The sequence below is a fragment of the Micropterus salmoides genome, unplaced genomic scaffold (assembly GCF_014851395.1).
Source record: "Micropterus salmoides isolate LMB-PRFRI ecotype aquatic unplaced genomic scaffold, ASM1485139v1 Ms_hic_scaffold_3, whole genome shotgun sequence".
Classification (NCBI taxonomy): Eukaryota; Metazoa; Chordata; class Actinopteri; order Centrarchiformes; family Centrarchidae; genus Micropterus; species Micropterus salmoides.
This window is the reverse complement of record NW_024042261.1, coordinates 37,982,826-37,999,092: the sequence shown is the minus strand read 5'-3', so window position 1 is coordinate 37,999,092 and position 16,267 is coordinate 37,982,826. Positions and strand designations below refer to the sequence as shown.

General features: G+C 50.1%; 2 protein-coding genes across 4 annotated transcripts in view; both read right to left on the bottom strand.

The window, feature by feature from the left end:
• rnpepl1 (arginyl aminopeptidase like 1) overlaps positions 1–9,489 on the bottom strand; it is an 11,847-nt gene extending 2,358 nt beyond the window's left edge. Inside the window, exons 1-10 of the mRNA XM_038692462.1 lie at positions 7,670–9,489; positions 5,609–5,749; positions 5,366–5,517; positions 4,340–4,456; positions 4,033–4,268; positions 3,754–3,867; positions 1,589–1,701; positions 1,157–1,265; positions 840–1,067; positions 417–559 (exon numbers count right to left, since the gene is read on the bottom strand). Of these exons, the coding sequence (XP_038548390.1) occupies positions 417–559; positions 840–1,067; positions 1,157–1,265; positions 1,589–1,701; positions 3,754–3,867; positions 4,033–4,268; positions 4,340–4,456; positions 5,366–5,517; positions 5,609–5,749; positions 7,670–8,152 (1,836 nt within the window). The 5' untranslated portion in view covers positions 8,153–9,489. The remainder of the gene's footprint in view (positions 1–416; positions 560–839; positions 1,068–1,156; positions 1,266–1,588; positions 1,702–3,753; positions 3,868–4,032; positions 4,269–4,339; positions 4,457–5,365; positions 5,518–5,608; positions 5,750–7,669) is intronic.
• Positions 9,490–12,641: 3,152 nt separating this feature from the next.
• The window catches only part of abcc5 (ATP-binding cassette, sub-family C (CFTR/MRP), member 5), a 36,564-nt gene continuing 32,938 nt past the window's right edge, over positions 12,642–16,267 (bottom strand). For all 3 annotated transcript variants that reach the window (XM_038692458.1, XM_038692459.1, XM_038692461.1), the window contains 2 exons: positions 13,356–13,520; positions 12,642–12,979 (listed from right to left, as the gene is read on the bottom strand). In XM_038692458.1, the coding sequence (XP_038548386.1) occupies positions 12,878–12,979; positions 13,356–13,520 (267 nt within the window). In that variant the 3' untranslated portion in view covers positions 12,642–12,877. The remainder of the gene's footprint in view (positions 12,980–13,355; positions 13,521–16,267) is intronic.

The window sequence follows — 16,267 nt, the reverse complement described above, 5'->3', positions numbered from 1 at the left end:
GAGAGGCAGGAGAGAGGGGCAGGAGAGACAGGAGAGAGGCAAGAGAGACAGGAGAGAGGCAGGAGAGAGAGGCAGGAGAGGCAGGAGAGAGAGGCAGGAGAGGCAGGAGAGAGAGGCAGGAGAGAGGGGCAGGAGAGAGAGGCAGGAGAGAGAGGCAGGAGAGACAGGAGAGAGGCAGGAGAGACAGGAGAGAGGCAGGAGAGAGGCAGGAGAGAGAGGCAGGAGAGGCAGGAGAGGCAGGAGAGAGGCAGGAGAGAGAGGCAGGAGAGGCAGGAGAGGCAGGAGAGAGGCAGGAGAGACGCAGGTGAGACACCCAGGAAACGAGATGATACTGCAGGAGAGTTTTCATTCAGATAGTAGCTAGTAATAAAAGTACAGCACAAGTACTTGCATCAGGATCAGAACCAGGATCTTACGTGTTTGTGGAGGAAGGCTCGGACTCGGGGCAGGTCCGGGTAGAAGCTGTTCCTGACCACCATCTGCAGCCAGCGGATCTGGACCTCAGCATTCAGACCGTCAAACAGGGACGAGTAGCAGCCGGACAGACTCGCCATCACATCTGAGGGACAGAGACAGGTGAGACCTCACCCGTCTCATCACACCCGTCAGTGACTCCCTCAGTCAAGACGTCTCAGCAGCTCAAGTACAAATGTAAGGTACTTGTACTTTACTTGAGTATATATGTTCTGTTCCTTTCCAATTCTAAATCTCAGACTCCAGCATTAATCAGTATTCGTATCAAAGTACCCGTGTGAGTAGTATTAGTATCAGTAGAAGTAGTAATAGAATCAGTAGTAGTAGTAGTAGTAGTAGTAGTATTAGTACCCGTGTGAGCGTACCGTGGGGCAGAGGGGACAGGTCCAGCATGCGGTCCAGGAACAGGACGATCTGGAAGGTGCTCCAGGCCGACAGGTCAAAGGTGGAGACGGTCTTCTGGTCGGGGGCGGAGCCGCTCCTCCACAGGTCGCACAGATCCTGGACCGGCTGGGTCAGAGCGCCCCCTGCTGACAGATCCGGCTCATACAGAGGAGGGCCACACCCGCTGAGCCAGCGCTCGAACTCCAGACCTGACACACACACAGACAGGAAGTGATGTCACCGCTTCGGTCAGCATCTCTGTGAATGAGTCATGAATGAGCCCCACCCCCACCCCCACCTTCTCTCTGGGCGACGGCGGCGTCCTTCAGGTCCGGGAAGTAACCCAGGAAGTAGTCGATCAGGTCCTGAGCCACCACGCTCTTAAAGTTAAACTCCGAGATGTAGTCCTGAAAACACACACACACACACACACACACAGTAACACACACACACAATGACACACACACACACACACACACAGTAACACACACACACAATGACACACACACACAATGACACACAATGACACACAATGACACACAATGACACACAGTAACACACAATGACACACACACACACCGATATGTCACCTGATCACATTCATCACGTCCTGCATTGACTTTGTATGTAATCTGCTATTAGCTAGTTAGCTCAGTTAGCGTGTGTGTGTGTGCGTGTGCGTGCATGTGTGTGCGTGTGCGTGTGTGTGCGTGTGCGTGTGTGCGCTGACCCTCAGGAAACAGTCGAAGCGCCTGACGTCTCCACAGAGCTGCGACAGGTAGGAGACGAAGCAGAAACCTTTCTCGTAGGTGAACAGGTTCATCAGAGAGCTGGGGTTCACACCTGGAGCAGAGAGAGAGGGTCACTGTGATGTCATCTCACCTGCAGGGTTCAGTCTGTGTACAGGTGTGTGTAGAACAGGTAGCTCAGTGCTGGCCCCTAGTGGCAGCACACAGACACGCTAAGTGCTAACTGTGCTAAAGCAGACAGCATCTCAGCTAAGCTAAGGCTTATAATAACCTAACCAGACCCTGAACCTTTAGTAGCAGCACTACGTCTACATAACATAGCTCAGAGCTGCTTATGCTAAGCTAACAATCATCCAGCTAATGTAAAACAAGCTAGTTATTAGTTAACTCTATGGCTCAGATGTCCCAGTGCTGAAGGGGGGGGGGGGGGGGGGGGGGGGCACAGAGTCCGGCAGGAGGAGACAGTGTGACTTGTGGGACGTACTCACTATACAAACAAAGCGCTCCTTCAGTCAGCATCCTGTGTGTGTGGACTCTGCCTCCTTCAGGTAAACCGGTAAGTTTACCTTTCACGTGTTAAACCTGATGTATTTACACAGAAGTGATGAAGCGATTTTATTAAAGTGGCTCTACGTAACGTTCTCACCTGCGTGTAACGACAGAGAGCAGAGGCGCTCACGTGCGCCCCAGGTGACCTGCTGTCGCTGTTTTAGTTTTCTCACAATGGGCCGGTATTTAAAAGGCTCATTATGTAGTTTTTATTTGAGCCATTTTGTAGATATTTAGCGCTGCCATGTGTTTAGAGTACATACTACTACGTAAACATACTGTGTCCCGCCCGACCCGGGCTGTGATTGGTCTTCCATTAGTCTTCTTATAGTTAGCCTACTGTCACTGGCTGGATACTCAGCCCAAGACCTGTTCCTGAGGTACCGTCCATCTGCCCCCTAAGTCAGAATGACCAGACGTCCTCGCTTCTGGGGACAGTCCTTGTTTTTGGTGGCCTGTCCGAAGTTAGCGGCTAGTTTTGTGGCGAGATTTCTGTCTGATCAGCTTTGCCGGTTGGTGCTAAGCTAACGTCGGCGCCACGGTTCTCCTGAGGTCTGTGAGCGGCGGCTCCTCTACTGAGGATATTTAAATACCCGAGAGGCTTGTCTCATGAAGACAGTGACCTCTAACTTGTCTCCTCCACCTGTCCCGGACCAGAGGACCATGGGACAAGGGGACCAGGGGAGCAGAGGACCAGGGGACGAGCCTTAATGTGGAGTCCTACTGATGGAAACAAACCACCTGGTCTGCTCACCTGGTCAGCTGACCTGGTCTGCAGTTCTGCTCACTTGGTCTGCTCACCTGGTCTAAAGTTCTGCTCACTTGGTCTGCTCACCTGGTCTACGGTTCTGCTCACCTGGTCTGCTCACCTGGTCTACGGTTCTGCTCACCTGGTCTACGGTTCTGCTCACCTGGTCTGCTAACCTGGTCTATGGTCCTGCTCACCTGGTCTGCTAACCTGGTCTATGGTCCTGCTCACCTGGTCTGCTAACCTGGTCTATGGTCCTCCTCACCTGGTCTGCGGTTCTCCTCACCTGGTCTAAAGTTCTGCTCACTTGGTCTGCTCACCTGGTCTAAAGTTCTGCTCACCTGGTCTGCTAACCTGGTCTATGGTCCTGCTCACCTGGTCTGCGGTCCTGCTCACCTGGTCTGCTAACCTGGTCTATGGTTCTGCTCACCTGGTCTGCTAACCTGGTCTATGGTCCTGCTCACCTGGTCTGCGGTCCTGCTCACCTGGTCTGCTAACCTGGTCTATGGTCCTGCTCACCTGGTCTGCGGTCCTGCTTACCTGGTCTGCGGTTCTGCTCACCTGGTCTGCTAACCTGGTCTATGGTCCTGCTCACCTGGTCTGCTTACCTGGTCTGAGGTTTTCCTCACCTGGTCTGCGGTTCTCCTCACCTGGTCTAAAGTTCTGCTCACCTGGTCTGCTAACCTGGTCTATGGTCCTGCTCACCTGGTCTGCTTACCTGGTCTGAGGTTTTCCTCACCTGGTCTGCGGTTCTCCTCACCTGGTCTAAAGTTCTGCTTACCTGGTCTAAGGTTCTGCTCACCTGGTCTGCTCACCTGGTCTAAGGTTCTGCTCACCTGGCCTGCTTACCTGGTTCAAACTTGACCTGCAGTTTGCTCACAGGGTTGTTGTCTCCCAGGAGACGCAGCTGTCTGTGTAGGGCGTCCAATCGGACGGCAGTTTCCAGACAGGTGAAGGCCTCACCTGGAGACGAGGAGGAGAGGGGACATTACTACGTTTCCTCCAGTACTGCAGTACAGCATGTTGTAGTACTGACAGGTGGTGACAGCAGTAGCTGTTGTATTTCCTGTAGTATTTGTACCGTAGGTACCTGATCCTACGCTGCAGTATTCGCAGTAGTATTCTTACCATAGGCCTCAGTAGTGATCCGTCGCTGGGCGTAGGTGGCCAACCCTTCGCTCAGCCACATCTCCTCCCAGGTGGCGTTGGTGACGGCGTTGCCGAACCAGCCGTGGGCGATCTCGTGGATGACATCGATCAGCAGGAACTCGCTGCTCTCCAGAATGGAGGCGATGATGAAGGTGAGGCAGGGGTTCTCCATGGCCACGATGGGGAAGGAGGGGGGGAGGAACACGATGTCACACCTGCGGGTCAGTCAGAGGTTACTGGTGTGTTCGAGCATGACGCTGGAAAACATGCCGGACTCTGAACGCACCTGCCCCACAGGTAAGGTCCAAACAGCTCCTCGGCCACGCCCAGCCAGCGCTCCACGCTGCCCCCCAGCTTCTTCACCGCACAGGACAGCAGACATGGCTCCGCCCACACACGACTCCTGCACGGAAGGTAATTTAGTTGACAACAACCAAAACACTGGTGAACAGGACAGCCATGACCGACAACGGCAACGTGCAGCAGAGGTAAGCTAACGTTAACACAGTGGCACAGAGCGCCTCAACTGTAACGTTACCGCCAGCCTCTAATGCTACAGAGACAGACAGGTGGGAGAAAAGTAAGAGAGGAAGTTGAAATACCTGTAAGTTCAGAAAACACGAGTCTGTTACTTGATCACAGCTGTCGTGTTTCCTGTGAAACAAGTTAGCATAGCACAGACCTGACTGAGCCAAACTCCATTCAGAAAAACATTTTAAAAGTAGTGCGAGTTCAGCATCAGTTTGATCTGTTTATTGTAATTAAATCACAGCAAAATGTTTATTTTGGGTTCATTCAACTCAGTTTAAACTCAGAATAAATAAATCTACCCATACCGCTGTAGTAAACCAGATTAAAGGCAATTATTTGCGGGTTGTGTTTACTCCCGTTAAAAGAGCTGAGTTCAATACTACCAGTTTGAGAAGCCACCTTAAAATAAACACCTAACTTTCCACCAGTTTAGTCGCATATACCGCGAAAAATAGATGCGTGCAAACTGTAAAAATGATGTAGGAGAACGAGTGTGCGAGTAAAGACTACCGGATCAGGACTCTGAATCTGCAGATACTCAATGTTAAAATGACACGGATCGGGGCAAAAAAACATGACTGGGACACTCCTAATGGTAACTGTACACAGTACCCAGACCAGGACCCAGACCAGGACCCAGACCAGGACCCAGACCAGGACCCAGACCAGGACCCAGACCAGGACCCAGACCTCTTGCTGTATTGATGCTTGTATGTTGTTCCTCAAATATAAGTCGCTTTGGATAAAAGCGTCTGCCACATGAGTCCAGACCAGGACTGACCGTGGGCCGACGTCGACGTGCTGCAGCTCTCCGGCCACCAAGGCCACCAGGTAGGACGGGACAGGAAACTCCATGGAGAACTGGAAGACCCGGTCCTGTTTGGAGTACGAGCTCTGAGACGCACTCATCAGAACCGTCACGCCGTCTGGAACCTGCAGAAGAAGAAGAGAAACCGCGATTTAGAGCTCCCCTCCTGCTGCCCCTCCAGGAGAACCTGATCTGGGGTCAGAGGTCAGGACTCACCCTGACTGTCGCCGTGTACGTGCTCTTCACAGCCGGCGTGTCGAAGCACGGGAAGAAGGAACGATTACACACCGAGTGTCCCTGAGTGAAGACCAGAGGACGGACCTGTCCACAGGTGAGCTCAGAGTCCAGCCACCAGATCTACAACACAGACAAAAACAGACAGAGAGACAGGGGGAGAAAGAGAGACACAGAGACAGACAGAGAGAAAGAGACAGGGGGAGAAAGAGACACAGAGAGAGACAGGGGGAGGAAGAGAGACACAGAGAGACAGAGACAGACAGAGAGAGACACACATACAGAAAGAGAGACAGGGGGAGAAAGAGAGACACAGACACAGACAGAGACAGACAGGGGGAGAAAGAGAGACACAGAGAGACAGAGACACAGAGAGAGAGACACACATACAGAGAAAGAGACACAGAGACACGGACACAGACAGAGAGACAGGGGGAGAAAGAGACACAGAGAGACACGGACACAGACAGAGACAGACAGAGGGAGAAAGAGAGACACAGAGAGACAGAGACACAGAGAGAGAGAGACACAGACACAGAGAGACAGGGGGAGAAAGAGACACAGAGAGACACGGACACAGACAGAGACAGACAGGGGGAGAAAGAGTGACACAGAGAGACAGAGACACAGAGAGAGAGAGACACAGACACAGGGGGAGAAAGAGAGACACAGAGAGACAGAGACACAGAGAGAGAGACGGGGAGAAAGAGAGACAGGGGGAGAAAGAGAGACACAGAGAGACAGAGAGAGAGATAGAGACACAGAGAGAGAGATGGGGAGAAAGAGAGACACAGAAAGAGACAGAAAGAGACAGAGACACAGAGCGACACAGACACAGAGACAGAGAAACAGAGAGACAGGGGGAAAAAGAGAGACAGAGAGAAAGACACACAAAGAGACACAGAGAGACAGAAAGAGACAGAGACACAGAGTGAAAGAAAGAGACAGAGACGGAGAGACAGAGAGAGAGAGACAAACACAGAGACGGGGAAGAAAGAGACAAAGAGACACAGAGTGAGACAGAGAGAGACGGGGAGAAAGAGCCAGAGAAACAGAGAGACACACACAGAGACACAGACAGAGAGACGGGGGAGAAAGAGACACAGAGACGTAGACAGAGAGACGGGGGAGAAAGAGACACAGAGAGAGACAGGGGGAGGAAGAGAGACACAGAGAGACAGAGACAGACAGAGAGAGACACACATACAGAAAGAGAGACAGGGGGAGAAAGAGAGACACGGACACAGACAGAGACAGACAGGGGGAGAAAGAGAGACACAGAGAGACAGACACAGAGAGAGAGACATACATACAGAGAAAGAGACACAGAGACACGGACACAGACAGAGAGACAGGGGGAGAAAGAGAGACAGAGAGACACGGACACAGGCAGAGACAGACAGAGGGAGAAAGAGAGACACAGAGAGACAGAGACACAGCGAGAGAGAGACACAGACACAGGGGGAGAAAGAGAGACACAGAGAGACAGAGACACAGAGAGAGAGACGGGGAGAAAGAGAGACAGGGGGAGAAAGAGAGACACAGAGAGACAGAGAGAGAGATAGAGACACAGAGAGAGAGATGGGGAGAAAGAGAGACACAGAGAGACAGAAAGAGACAGAAAGAGACAGAGACACAGAGCGACACAGACACAGAGACAGAGAAACAGAGAGACAGGGGGAAAAAGAGAGACAGAGAGAAAGACACACAAAGAGACACAGAGAGACAGAAAGAGACAGAGACACAGAGGGACAGAAAGAGACAGAGACGGAGAGACAGAGAGAGAGAGACAAACACAGAGACGGGGAAGAAAGAGACAAAGAGACACAGAGTGAGACAGAGAGAGACGGGGAGAAAGAGCCAGAGAAACAGAGAGACACACACAGAGAGACAGACAGAGAGACGGGGGAGAAAGAGACACAGAGACGTAGACAGAGAGACCAGAGCATTTTTTTTAGACACTGAATAGATTGATAACCAGAGGACGTGATCAGCACATGGATCAATAGTAAAGTCTAGGTGGTCTGCAGGTTCTGGACTCACCGCCGGCCCATCTGTGGTGGTGTAACGGACCGTGATGTGGATCAGCCGGCCTGGTTTCACCGCTGCTGACGGCAGGCTGATGTTGAGCGAGGAGCCGTAGTCTGTGAACGGGTCGACCCGGTACGTGAGGGAGACAGGGGCCTCCTGTCCGGCCCCGGGGACCTTACAATCTATGGAGTGGATGAGGAGGGAGGAGTGGGAGTCCAGGACCAGGGTATGGACCCCAGGCTGGACCGGGACCAGGTCCAGAACCAACCAGCCGCTCATCTCCTTCACGGCAAAATTCAGCCGCAGGTCCAGGTGGAAGTGTCGCAGCTGGAAGCTGCGGAAGTTAGACACCGAGGCTACGTCCACCAGGGGACATCGCGGGGACCCGGGACCCGCTGAGGGCCGGCTGGGGTCCCCGACACAACGGGCCCCAGAGCCCGGCAGGGATTTACGGCAGCAGCACAGTGAGGTCGGAGTCTGGTGGAGCTCTGCCATTGTGAGCTAAACCTGGGACTAAACCCCACTTAGACCTGGACTAACTGCATCCAATACCAACAGAAACCCGACTTTGAACTTCAGAACCCACACAGACCGTCACCAGAGGGGCAGCAAGGACCAGACTACATCCAGAACCGGTTTTTAAAAGTCAACCCTCTATGTAGGCCAGGCCTCACATTCACAAACAAAACCTTTATTTAGACCAGAAACAATCAACAAGGACGCTAAAATAGGGACCAGCTGCCTCTGGACCGTCCTAAACCTGGGTCAGACTACATTTAGACCTTTGAAACCAGGTCTAAATGTAGTCAGGACCAGTTCACCTGTCCAGTTTCAGCAGAGGAATGAATTGAAAACGTATTTAACCAAAATCTGAGTCTATTTAAACCCAGTTTTAAACCAGAGACCAGCAGAATGTAATCCTGGATGTGAGCCGGGCCTCAAGACATTCAAAACCCAAAAGACTAACTGAGGTCCAAACCAAATCCAGACCAGTTATAAACACTAATAAGGACCCATCAAGAAGTGGGTTCAACCCAAGTGTAGCTGCTTCTAGACCCACTTTTTTTTGTATTACCCGGTCTAACACAGGACTAATTACCAGAACCGGAACTCTGTCAACACTTAAAACCTGATTTTGGCCCAGTTTTAAACCACAGACGCACTGAATTCAACCCGCTGTGGAAACCAGACCAAACTTCATTCAAAAACTTAGTAAACTAAAGTCAAACTAAACTCAAAACCTGCTATAAACACCGAAAAGGACACTTGAATTGAGTTCCACTCTCTAAACTCAACATTTAAGGCTCGGTTCAGCCCATTTAAAACTCAAGTCAACCGAACTTAAAGTACATCTGAACCCAGTTTTAGCAGAAGCTAGCTAATCTGTAGCACTTTTAGCTTTGAGTGAGTTCACCAAACTACCTTTAAAAAACAGGCACTTTAACAGGCGGAGTGAAAGCAGCGATAACTAACGTTCATTTCACTGGTTTAACTAACCTGGTTAGCACTTAGTCTCATTACAATTAGCACCAGAGAGCATTATTTGTGGTTTGTGGGCAAACAGTCTACGTGAAATCCATCAGGAGCCGGAGAGGAAGAACCGGACGAACACCGGCTCCTCTTGTGAACTCATCCCGGCTCTGCGCTCTGCGTCCCGGACACAGAATCCAGATGCTCCCGGTCAGGTTTAATGTGAGCTGGCGGTGAGTCCGCGTAATGGAGGAGAGACAGGGAGATGAAGGAGGACACTTTAATCAGACAAAGACAACAGAGGAGAAAGAGAGGACAGTGGAGGGTCTGCTCCGGACCAAACAGGAAGTAACAACACCAGGGGAAAGTTTGTGCAGGCCGGAGGGGGGCGCTGTGGAGCCGGCTCCACCGAACCGGGTCAAAGGTCACCTAATTAACTCACACATAAATCAGTTTAATATGATCATTTAAAACCAGCAGTAACTAACAGGTGTGGATTATATTAAATTATCACATTAACAACAAAAGAGTGTGCAGACTATTTTAAAGAATAAAAATACATTACACTCAACTGATGACCAGCTGCTCTGTTTTCCTTCATTAACATTATATAGAATATATATAATAGTAGTACAAATAATAACAATCATTTCCTTCCGCCACTGCAGAATAACCAAAGTTTAGGTCAGCAAAACTTTCCAAGACAATTTTCAGGGATCAATAATGACTTTACAACTTCAAGTTATTCTGCAGCAGTAGAAGGAAATGATTGTTGTACTATATTATATCTATTATATATAATATTAATGAGGGAAGACAGAGCAGCTGGTCATAGTTTGATCCTACAGTGAAATAATGAACAAAACTCCTTCATTTAATTGTTAAATTTAGATCTGAAAATGTGTGTTTTGGTGACGGAAACGTTGTTTTAACTTTGGTAGCATTGAAAGTTTTTCACTGGACTTGAAGTACTTAGATTTACAGAAGAACTACAAACATGGCGGCTGTTCTGAAACGTGTGACTGGTGGTGTAGAAGTAAAAACTACGTAGAGATTTTTAAATGGAACCAAACTCAAACTGAAGTTCTGATCTCTGTGTAAATGTATAACTATAAATAAATCAAGGATCAATAAACCAGACACAAGATGTGAGAATGAAATGTAGAGAAAGAGTAAAACCAAATAAACAGAGCTGTTATTATTTTATTAAGTTAAAGTTGTTTGACAAACACAAAGTTTTAATCTTAAAATAACTTTATTGACAGTATTTGAAGGCAGTTATGAAGTCATGCTATAAGGCTGTTAGAAACACAGCAGAGACACCGAGACATGATGCTGTCATGTGACTTGTAATGTGTCTTTAAAGGACAACTCTTTCACTTGATGTTTTTTAAATCAGTGATGAGGCCGTCTCCTGCAGATCGGAGGACAAACAGGACGTCCTGAAATAAAAACCAAGTCAGAAGTCCTTCCTGCCAGCGCGGGCCGTCACAGATCTCACGTTTACAGTTTGACAGCAGCAGCAACCGTTAAAACTACAAACACAAACACCTTCACACAGCAGGTAACAGACCGGCGGGAGAAAGCACCACGATTTAAAAAGGAGAAGAAGAAAGATAAACACATCTGCAGGACACACCTGAGGTTCACAGGCGATTTCCTTCAGTGAAGTCACGTCGATATTAAACAGCTTTTATTTACATCCTGTTAGAGCCTGTTAGAGCCTCGGATCGGTTAGTGTTTGTGTTTACTATCACACACCTGAACACCTGCAGGTCACCTGGAGCAGAAACACCTGCAGGTCACCTGGAGCAGAAACACCTGCAGGTCACCTGGAGCAGAAACACCTGCAGGTCACCGGGAGCAGAAACACCTGCAGGTCACCGGGAGCAGAAACACCTGCAGGTCACCGGGAGCAGAAACACCTGCAGGTCACCTGGAGCAGAAACACCTGCAGGTCACCGGGAGCAGAAACACCTGCAGGTCACCGGGAGCAGAAACACCTGCAGGTCACCTGGAGCAGAAACACCTGCAGGTCACGTGGAGCACAAACACCTGCAATTCACCGGGAGCAGAAACACCTGCAGGTCACCGGGAGCACAAACACCTGCAATTCACCGGGAGCAGAAACACCTGCAGGTCACGTGGAGCAGAAACACCTGCAGGTCACCTGGAGCAGAAACACCTGCAGGTCACCGGGAGCAGAAGCACCTGCAGGTCACGTGGAGCAGAAACACCTGCAGGTCACGTGGAGCAGAAACACCTGCAGGTCACCTGGAGCAGAAACACCTGCAGGTCACCTGGAGCAGAAACACCTGCAGGTCACGTGGAGCAGAAACACCTGCAGGTCACCTGGAGCACAAACACCTGCAGGTCACCAGGAGAAGAAACACCTGCAGGTCACCTGGAGCAGAAACACCTGCAGGTCACCTGGAGCAGAAGCACCTGCAGGTCACCTGGAGCAGAAGCACCTGCAGGTCACCTGGAGCAGAAACACCTGCAGGTCACCTGGAGCACAAACACCTGCAGGTCACCTGGAGCACAAACACCTGCAGGTCACCTGGAGCACAAACACCTGCAGGTCACCTGGAGCACAAACACCTGCAGGTCACCTGGAGCACAAACACCTGCAGGTCACCTGGAGCACAAACACCTGCAGGTCACCTGGAGCAGAAACACCTGCAGGTGACAGATCCAGCTTTTCCCAAAGAATAAAGGTGATGCACGAACTAACACCTGTGTTTCTGAGGAGAGAAGCTCACGTGGCGCTTCAGCAACACTTGAATCTCACGAAACCTGACACAAGTCGTCCAGTTTGTCTCAGCTGATCCCCAAACAAGGCGTGACGTCCTCACCCTGCACAGAGATCAGAAGTCGGGGGAGACGGCTGGACGCAGGCGGTCAGGTGGTCTCGTGGTCAACGACACGTAACTGCAGCGTCTCCAGTGTTTCACACGTCCTGCACTCACATATCGATCGTAGATCGATCGATGGACAGGAAGGCAGCGCGTCGTGTCTCTGGCTTCTGGCTGAGGTTGACTTTTTAACTATTATAAACTAATCTGTCCTCCTCCCTCTTCTTCTGCTGCGTTCCTAATTAAAAGACAGTCAGAGCGTACTTCCTGTTGCAGGTGAGTTATGTCCGGATCCTGATCTCCGCTCTCCACAAGCCGGCGTTAAAACAAAAAGGGAAACAAACATGAAGTTTCTGGGAGTCAGAAGCTGTCTGATAAAATCGAGGAAACTGATCATTTGAAACAACCTCTGGGCCACAGGTCATTTAAATAATCAGTTTCCTCTGCAGGAGCCTGGAACAGCTTCAGACAGCCGGGCCCCGAAGTAAAACATGTAAAATGACGGTCCAGGGTTTAGGGGGGCGACTCAGGTGATTCACACACCTGGTTCCCATCAGGTCACCAACAGAGCGACGACGTCACCAAACAATATGTCCCATGATGCAAAGAGGCAGCAGTGAGAAGATGAAGATGATGAAGACACAGATTCAACAGACGTGTTTCAGCCTGAATATTTTAGTTTTATACAGATCAGTATTCTACACCCAGAGCCGCTCTGCTGTCAGCGTCACTCTGCGTCCTGCTTTAGCTATAACATAGAGTACAGAAGAGGACCAGGACCAGGACCAGGACCATCACATCAGTCCAACCTCGAATGTGATCTTTGTTGTCCCGTTAAATAAACATCTACAGAAACTAGACTTCCTGTAATCCAGCGCGCCCTTCATCCTCCTCCTCATCCTCGGACGGAGATCTTGTTTTCCACGGCGGCCAGCATGGAGCACAGCCGAGAGTTCTCATTGGCCAGCAGCTTGGACGGCTCGTCAAACTCCGCCACCTGAACCAATCAGAGCAGAGGTGTCAGTTTCAGGACAAGGATTACACAGTTTGCACGGACCCTGGTGCGTCCCCATGCACAGAGTGTAAAAGCAGCGGTGAACTGGGCCCGTCGGAGAGGATCTACCTGCAGACTCATCTACCCGGGGCAGGAAACCTCTCAACTGAAGTAGGTTCATCAGAAAATGTGAGGTTCATGAGAACCAGATGCCTTACTGGTCTTTTCTGAGTCAGGTATAGACAGTGTAAAGCTAACAAGAGCCGAATGTCAACATGAACCCTGGTGTGCAGCGTGAGAAGAGTTCCAGCTCCCAGACTAAACCTCTAACCCCCCCAGACCTGCTGGACTCCTGTTGGACTCCTGCGGGCTGGCGTACCTGTCCCTGGTTGAGCACCATGATGCGGTCTGAGGCGAGGACGGTGTGCAAGCGGTGGGCGATGGTCAGGGTGGTGCAGTCCTGGAACGAGCTCCTGATGGTCTCCTGGATCAGAGCGTCCGTCTCCGCATCCATGGCTGCTGTGGCCTCGTCAAGGATCAGGACCTGAGAGACCAGAACCAGGGCAGGAGGGCTCAGAGGGTTACTGACTGTCTCTCACCTGTTTGTCTCTAACTTGTCTGTCTCTCACCTGTCTCTCTCTCACCTGTTTGTCTCTCACCTGTTTGTCTCTCACCTTTTTGTCTCTCACCTGTCTGTCTCTCACCTGTCTCTCTCTCACTTGTCTCTCTCTCACCTGTTTGCCTCTCACTTGTCTGTCTGTCTCTCACCTTATTGTCTCTCACCTGTCTGTCTCTCACCTGTCTGTCTCTCACCTTTTTGTCTCTCACCTGTTTGTCTCTAACTTGTCTCTCTCTCACCTGTCTCTCTCTCACTTGTCTCTCTCTCACCTGTTTGCCTCTCACTTGTCTGTCTCTCTCTCACCTTATTGTCTCTCACCTGTCTGTCTCTCACCTTTTTGTCTCTCACCTGTTTGTCTCTCACCTGTCTCTCTCTCACTTGTCTCTCTCTCACCTGTTTGCCTCTCACTTGTCTGTCTGTCTCTCACCTTATTGTCTCTCACCTGTCTGTCTCTCACCTTTTTGTCTCTCACCTGTTTGTCTCTAACTTGTCTCTCTCTCACCTGTCTCTCTCTCACTTGTCTCTCTCTCACCTGTTTGCCTCTCACTTGTCTGTCTCTCTCTCACCTTATTGTCTCTCACCTGTCTGTCTCTCACCTTTTTGTCTCTCACCTGTTTGTCTCTAACTTGTCTCTCTCTCACCTGTCTCTCTCTCACCTGTTTGTCTCTCACCTGTTTGTCTCTCACCTTTTTGTCTCTCACCTGTCTGTCTCTCACCTGTCTCTCTCTCACTTGTCTCTCTCTCACCTGCTTGCCTCTCACTTGTCTGTCTCTCTCTCACCTTATTGTCTCTCACCTTTTTGTCTCTCACCTGTCTGTCTCTCACCTGTCTCTCTCTCACTTGTCTCTCTCTCACCTGTTTGCCTCTCACTTGTCTGTCTCTCACCTGTTTGTCTATCACCTGTTTGTCTATCACCTGTTTGTCTCTCACCTGTCTCTCTCACCTTTTTGTCTCTCACTTGTCTGTCTCTCACCTGTCTCTCTCTCACCTGTTTGTCTCTCACCTTTTTGTCTCTCACCTGTTAGTCTCTCACTTGTCTGTCTCTCACCTGTCTTTCTCTCACCTTTTTGTCTCTCACCTGTCTGTCTCTCACTTGTCTCTCTCTCACCCGTTTGCCTCTCACTTGTCTGTCTCTCACCTGTCTCTCTCTCTCTCACCTGTTTGTCTCTCACCTGTATCTCTCACCTGTCTGTCTCTCACTTGTCTGTCTCTCACCTGTCTCTCTCACATGTTTGTCTCTCACCTGTTTGTCTCTCACCTTTTTGTCTCTCACCTGTCTCTCTCTCACCTGTTTGTCTCTCACCTGTATCTCTCACCTGTCTGTCTCTCACTTGTCTGTCTCTCACCTGTCTCTCTCTCACATGTTTGTCTCTCACATGTTTGTCTCTCACCTGTTTGTCTCTCACCTGTCTCTCTCTCACTTGTCTGTCACTCACCTGTCTCTCACTTGTCTGTCTCTCACTTGTCTCTCTTTCACCGGTTTGCCTCTCACTTGTCTGTCTCTCACCTGTCTCTCTCTCACATGTTTGTCTCTCACCTGTTTGTGTCTCACCTTTTTGTCTCTCACCTGTCTCTCTCTCACTTGTCTGTCACTCACCTGTCTCTCACTTGTCTGTCTCTCACTTGTCTCTCTTTCACCGGTTTGCCTCTCACTTGTCTGTCTCTCACCTGTCTCTCTCTCACCTGTTTGTCTCTCACCTGTCTGTCTCTCACCTGTTTGTCTCTCACTTGTCTGTCTTTCTCTTACCTGTTTGTCTCTCACCTGTTAGTCTCTCACCTGTCTGTCTCTCACCTTTTTGTCTCTCACCTGTCTCTCACATGTTTGCCTCTCACTTGTCTGTATCTCACCTGTCTCTCTCTCACCTGTTTGTCTCTCACCTTTTTGTCTCTCACTTGTCTCTCTCTAACTTGTTTGTCTCTCACTTGTCTGTCTCTCTCTCACCTTTTTGTCTCTCACTTGTCTCTCTCTAACTTGTTTGTCTCTCACCTGTTAGTCTCTCACCTGTTAGTCTCTCACCTGTTTGTCTCTCACCTGTATCTCTCTCACCTGTCTGTCTCTCACCTTTTTGTCTCTCACCTGTTTGTCTCTCACCTGTCTGTCTCTCAACTGTTTGTCTCTCACCTCTCTCTCTCTCACCTGTTTGTCTCTCACTTGTCTCTCTATCACCTGTTTGTCTCTCACCTTTTTGTCTCTCACCTGTTAGGCTCTCACCTGTCTGTCTCTCACTTGTCTGTCTCTCACCTGTTTGTCTCTCACCTGTCTGTCTCTCACCTGTTTGTCTCTCACTTGTCTGTCTCTCTCTTACCTGTTTGTCTCTCACCTGTCTGTCTCTCACCTGTCTGTCTCTCACTTGTCTGTCTCTCTCTCACTTTTCTGTCTCTCACCTGTCTCTCTCTCACCTGTTTGTCTCTCACTTGTCTGTCTCTCACCTGTCTCTGTCTCACCTGTTTGTCTCTCACCTGTCTGTCTCTCACCTGTTTGTCTCTCACTTGTCTGTCTCTCTCTCACCTGTCTCTCTCTCACCTGTCTGTCTCTCACTTGTCTGTCTCTCTCTTACCTGTTTGTCTCTCACCTGTCTGTCTCTCACTTGTCTGTCTCTCTCTCATTTTTCTGTCTCTCACCTGTCTCTCTCTCACCTGTTTGTCTCTCACTTGTCTGTCTCTCACCTGTC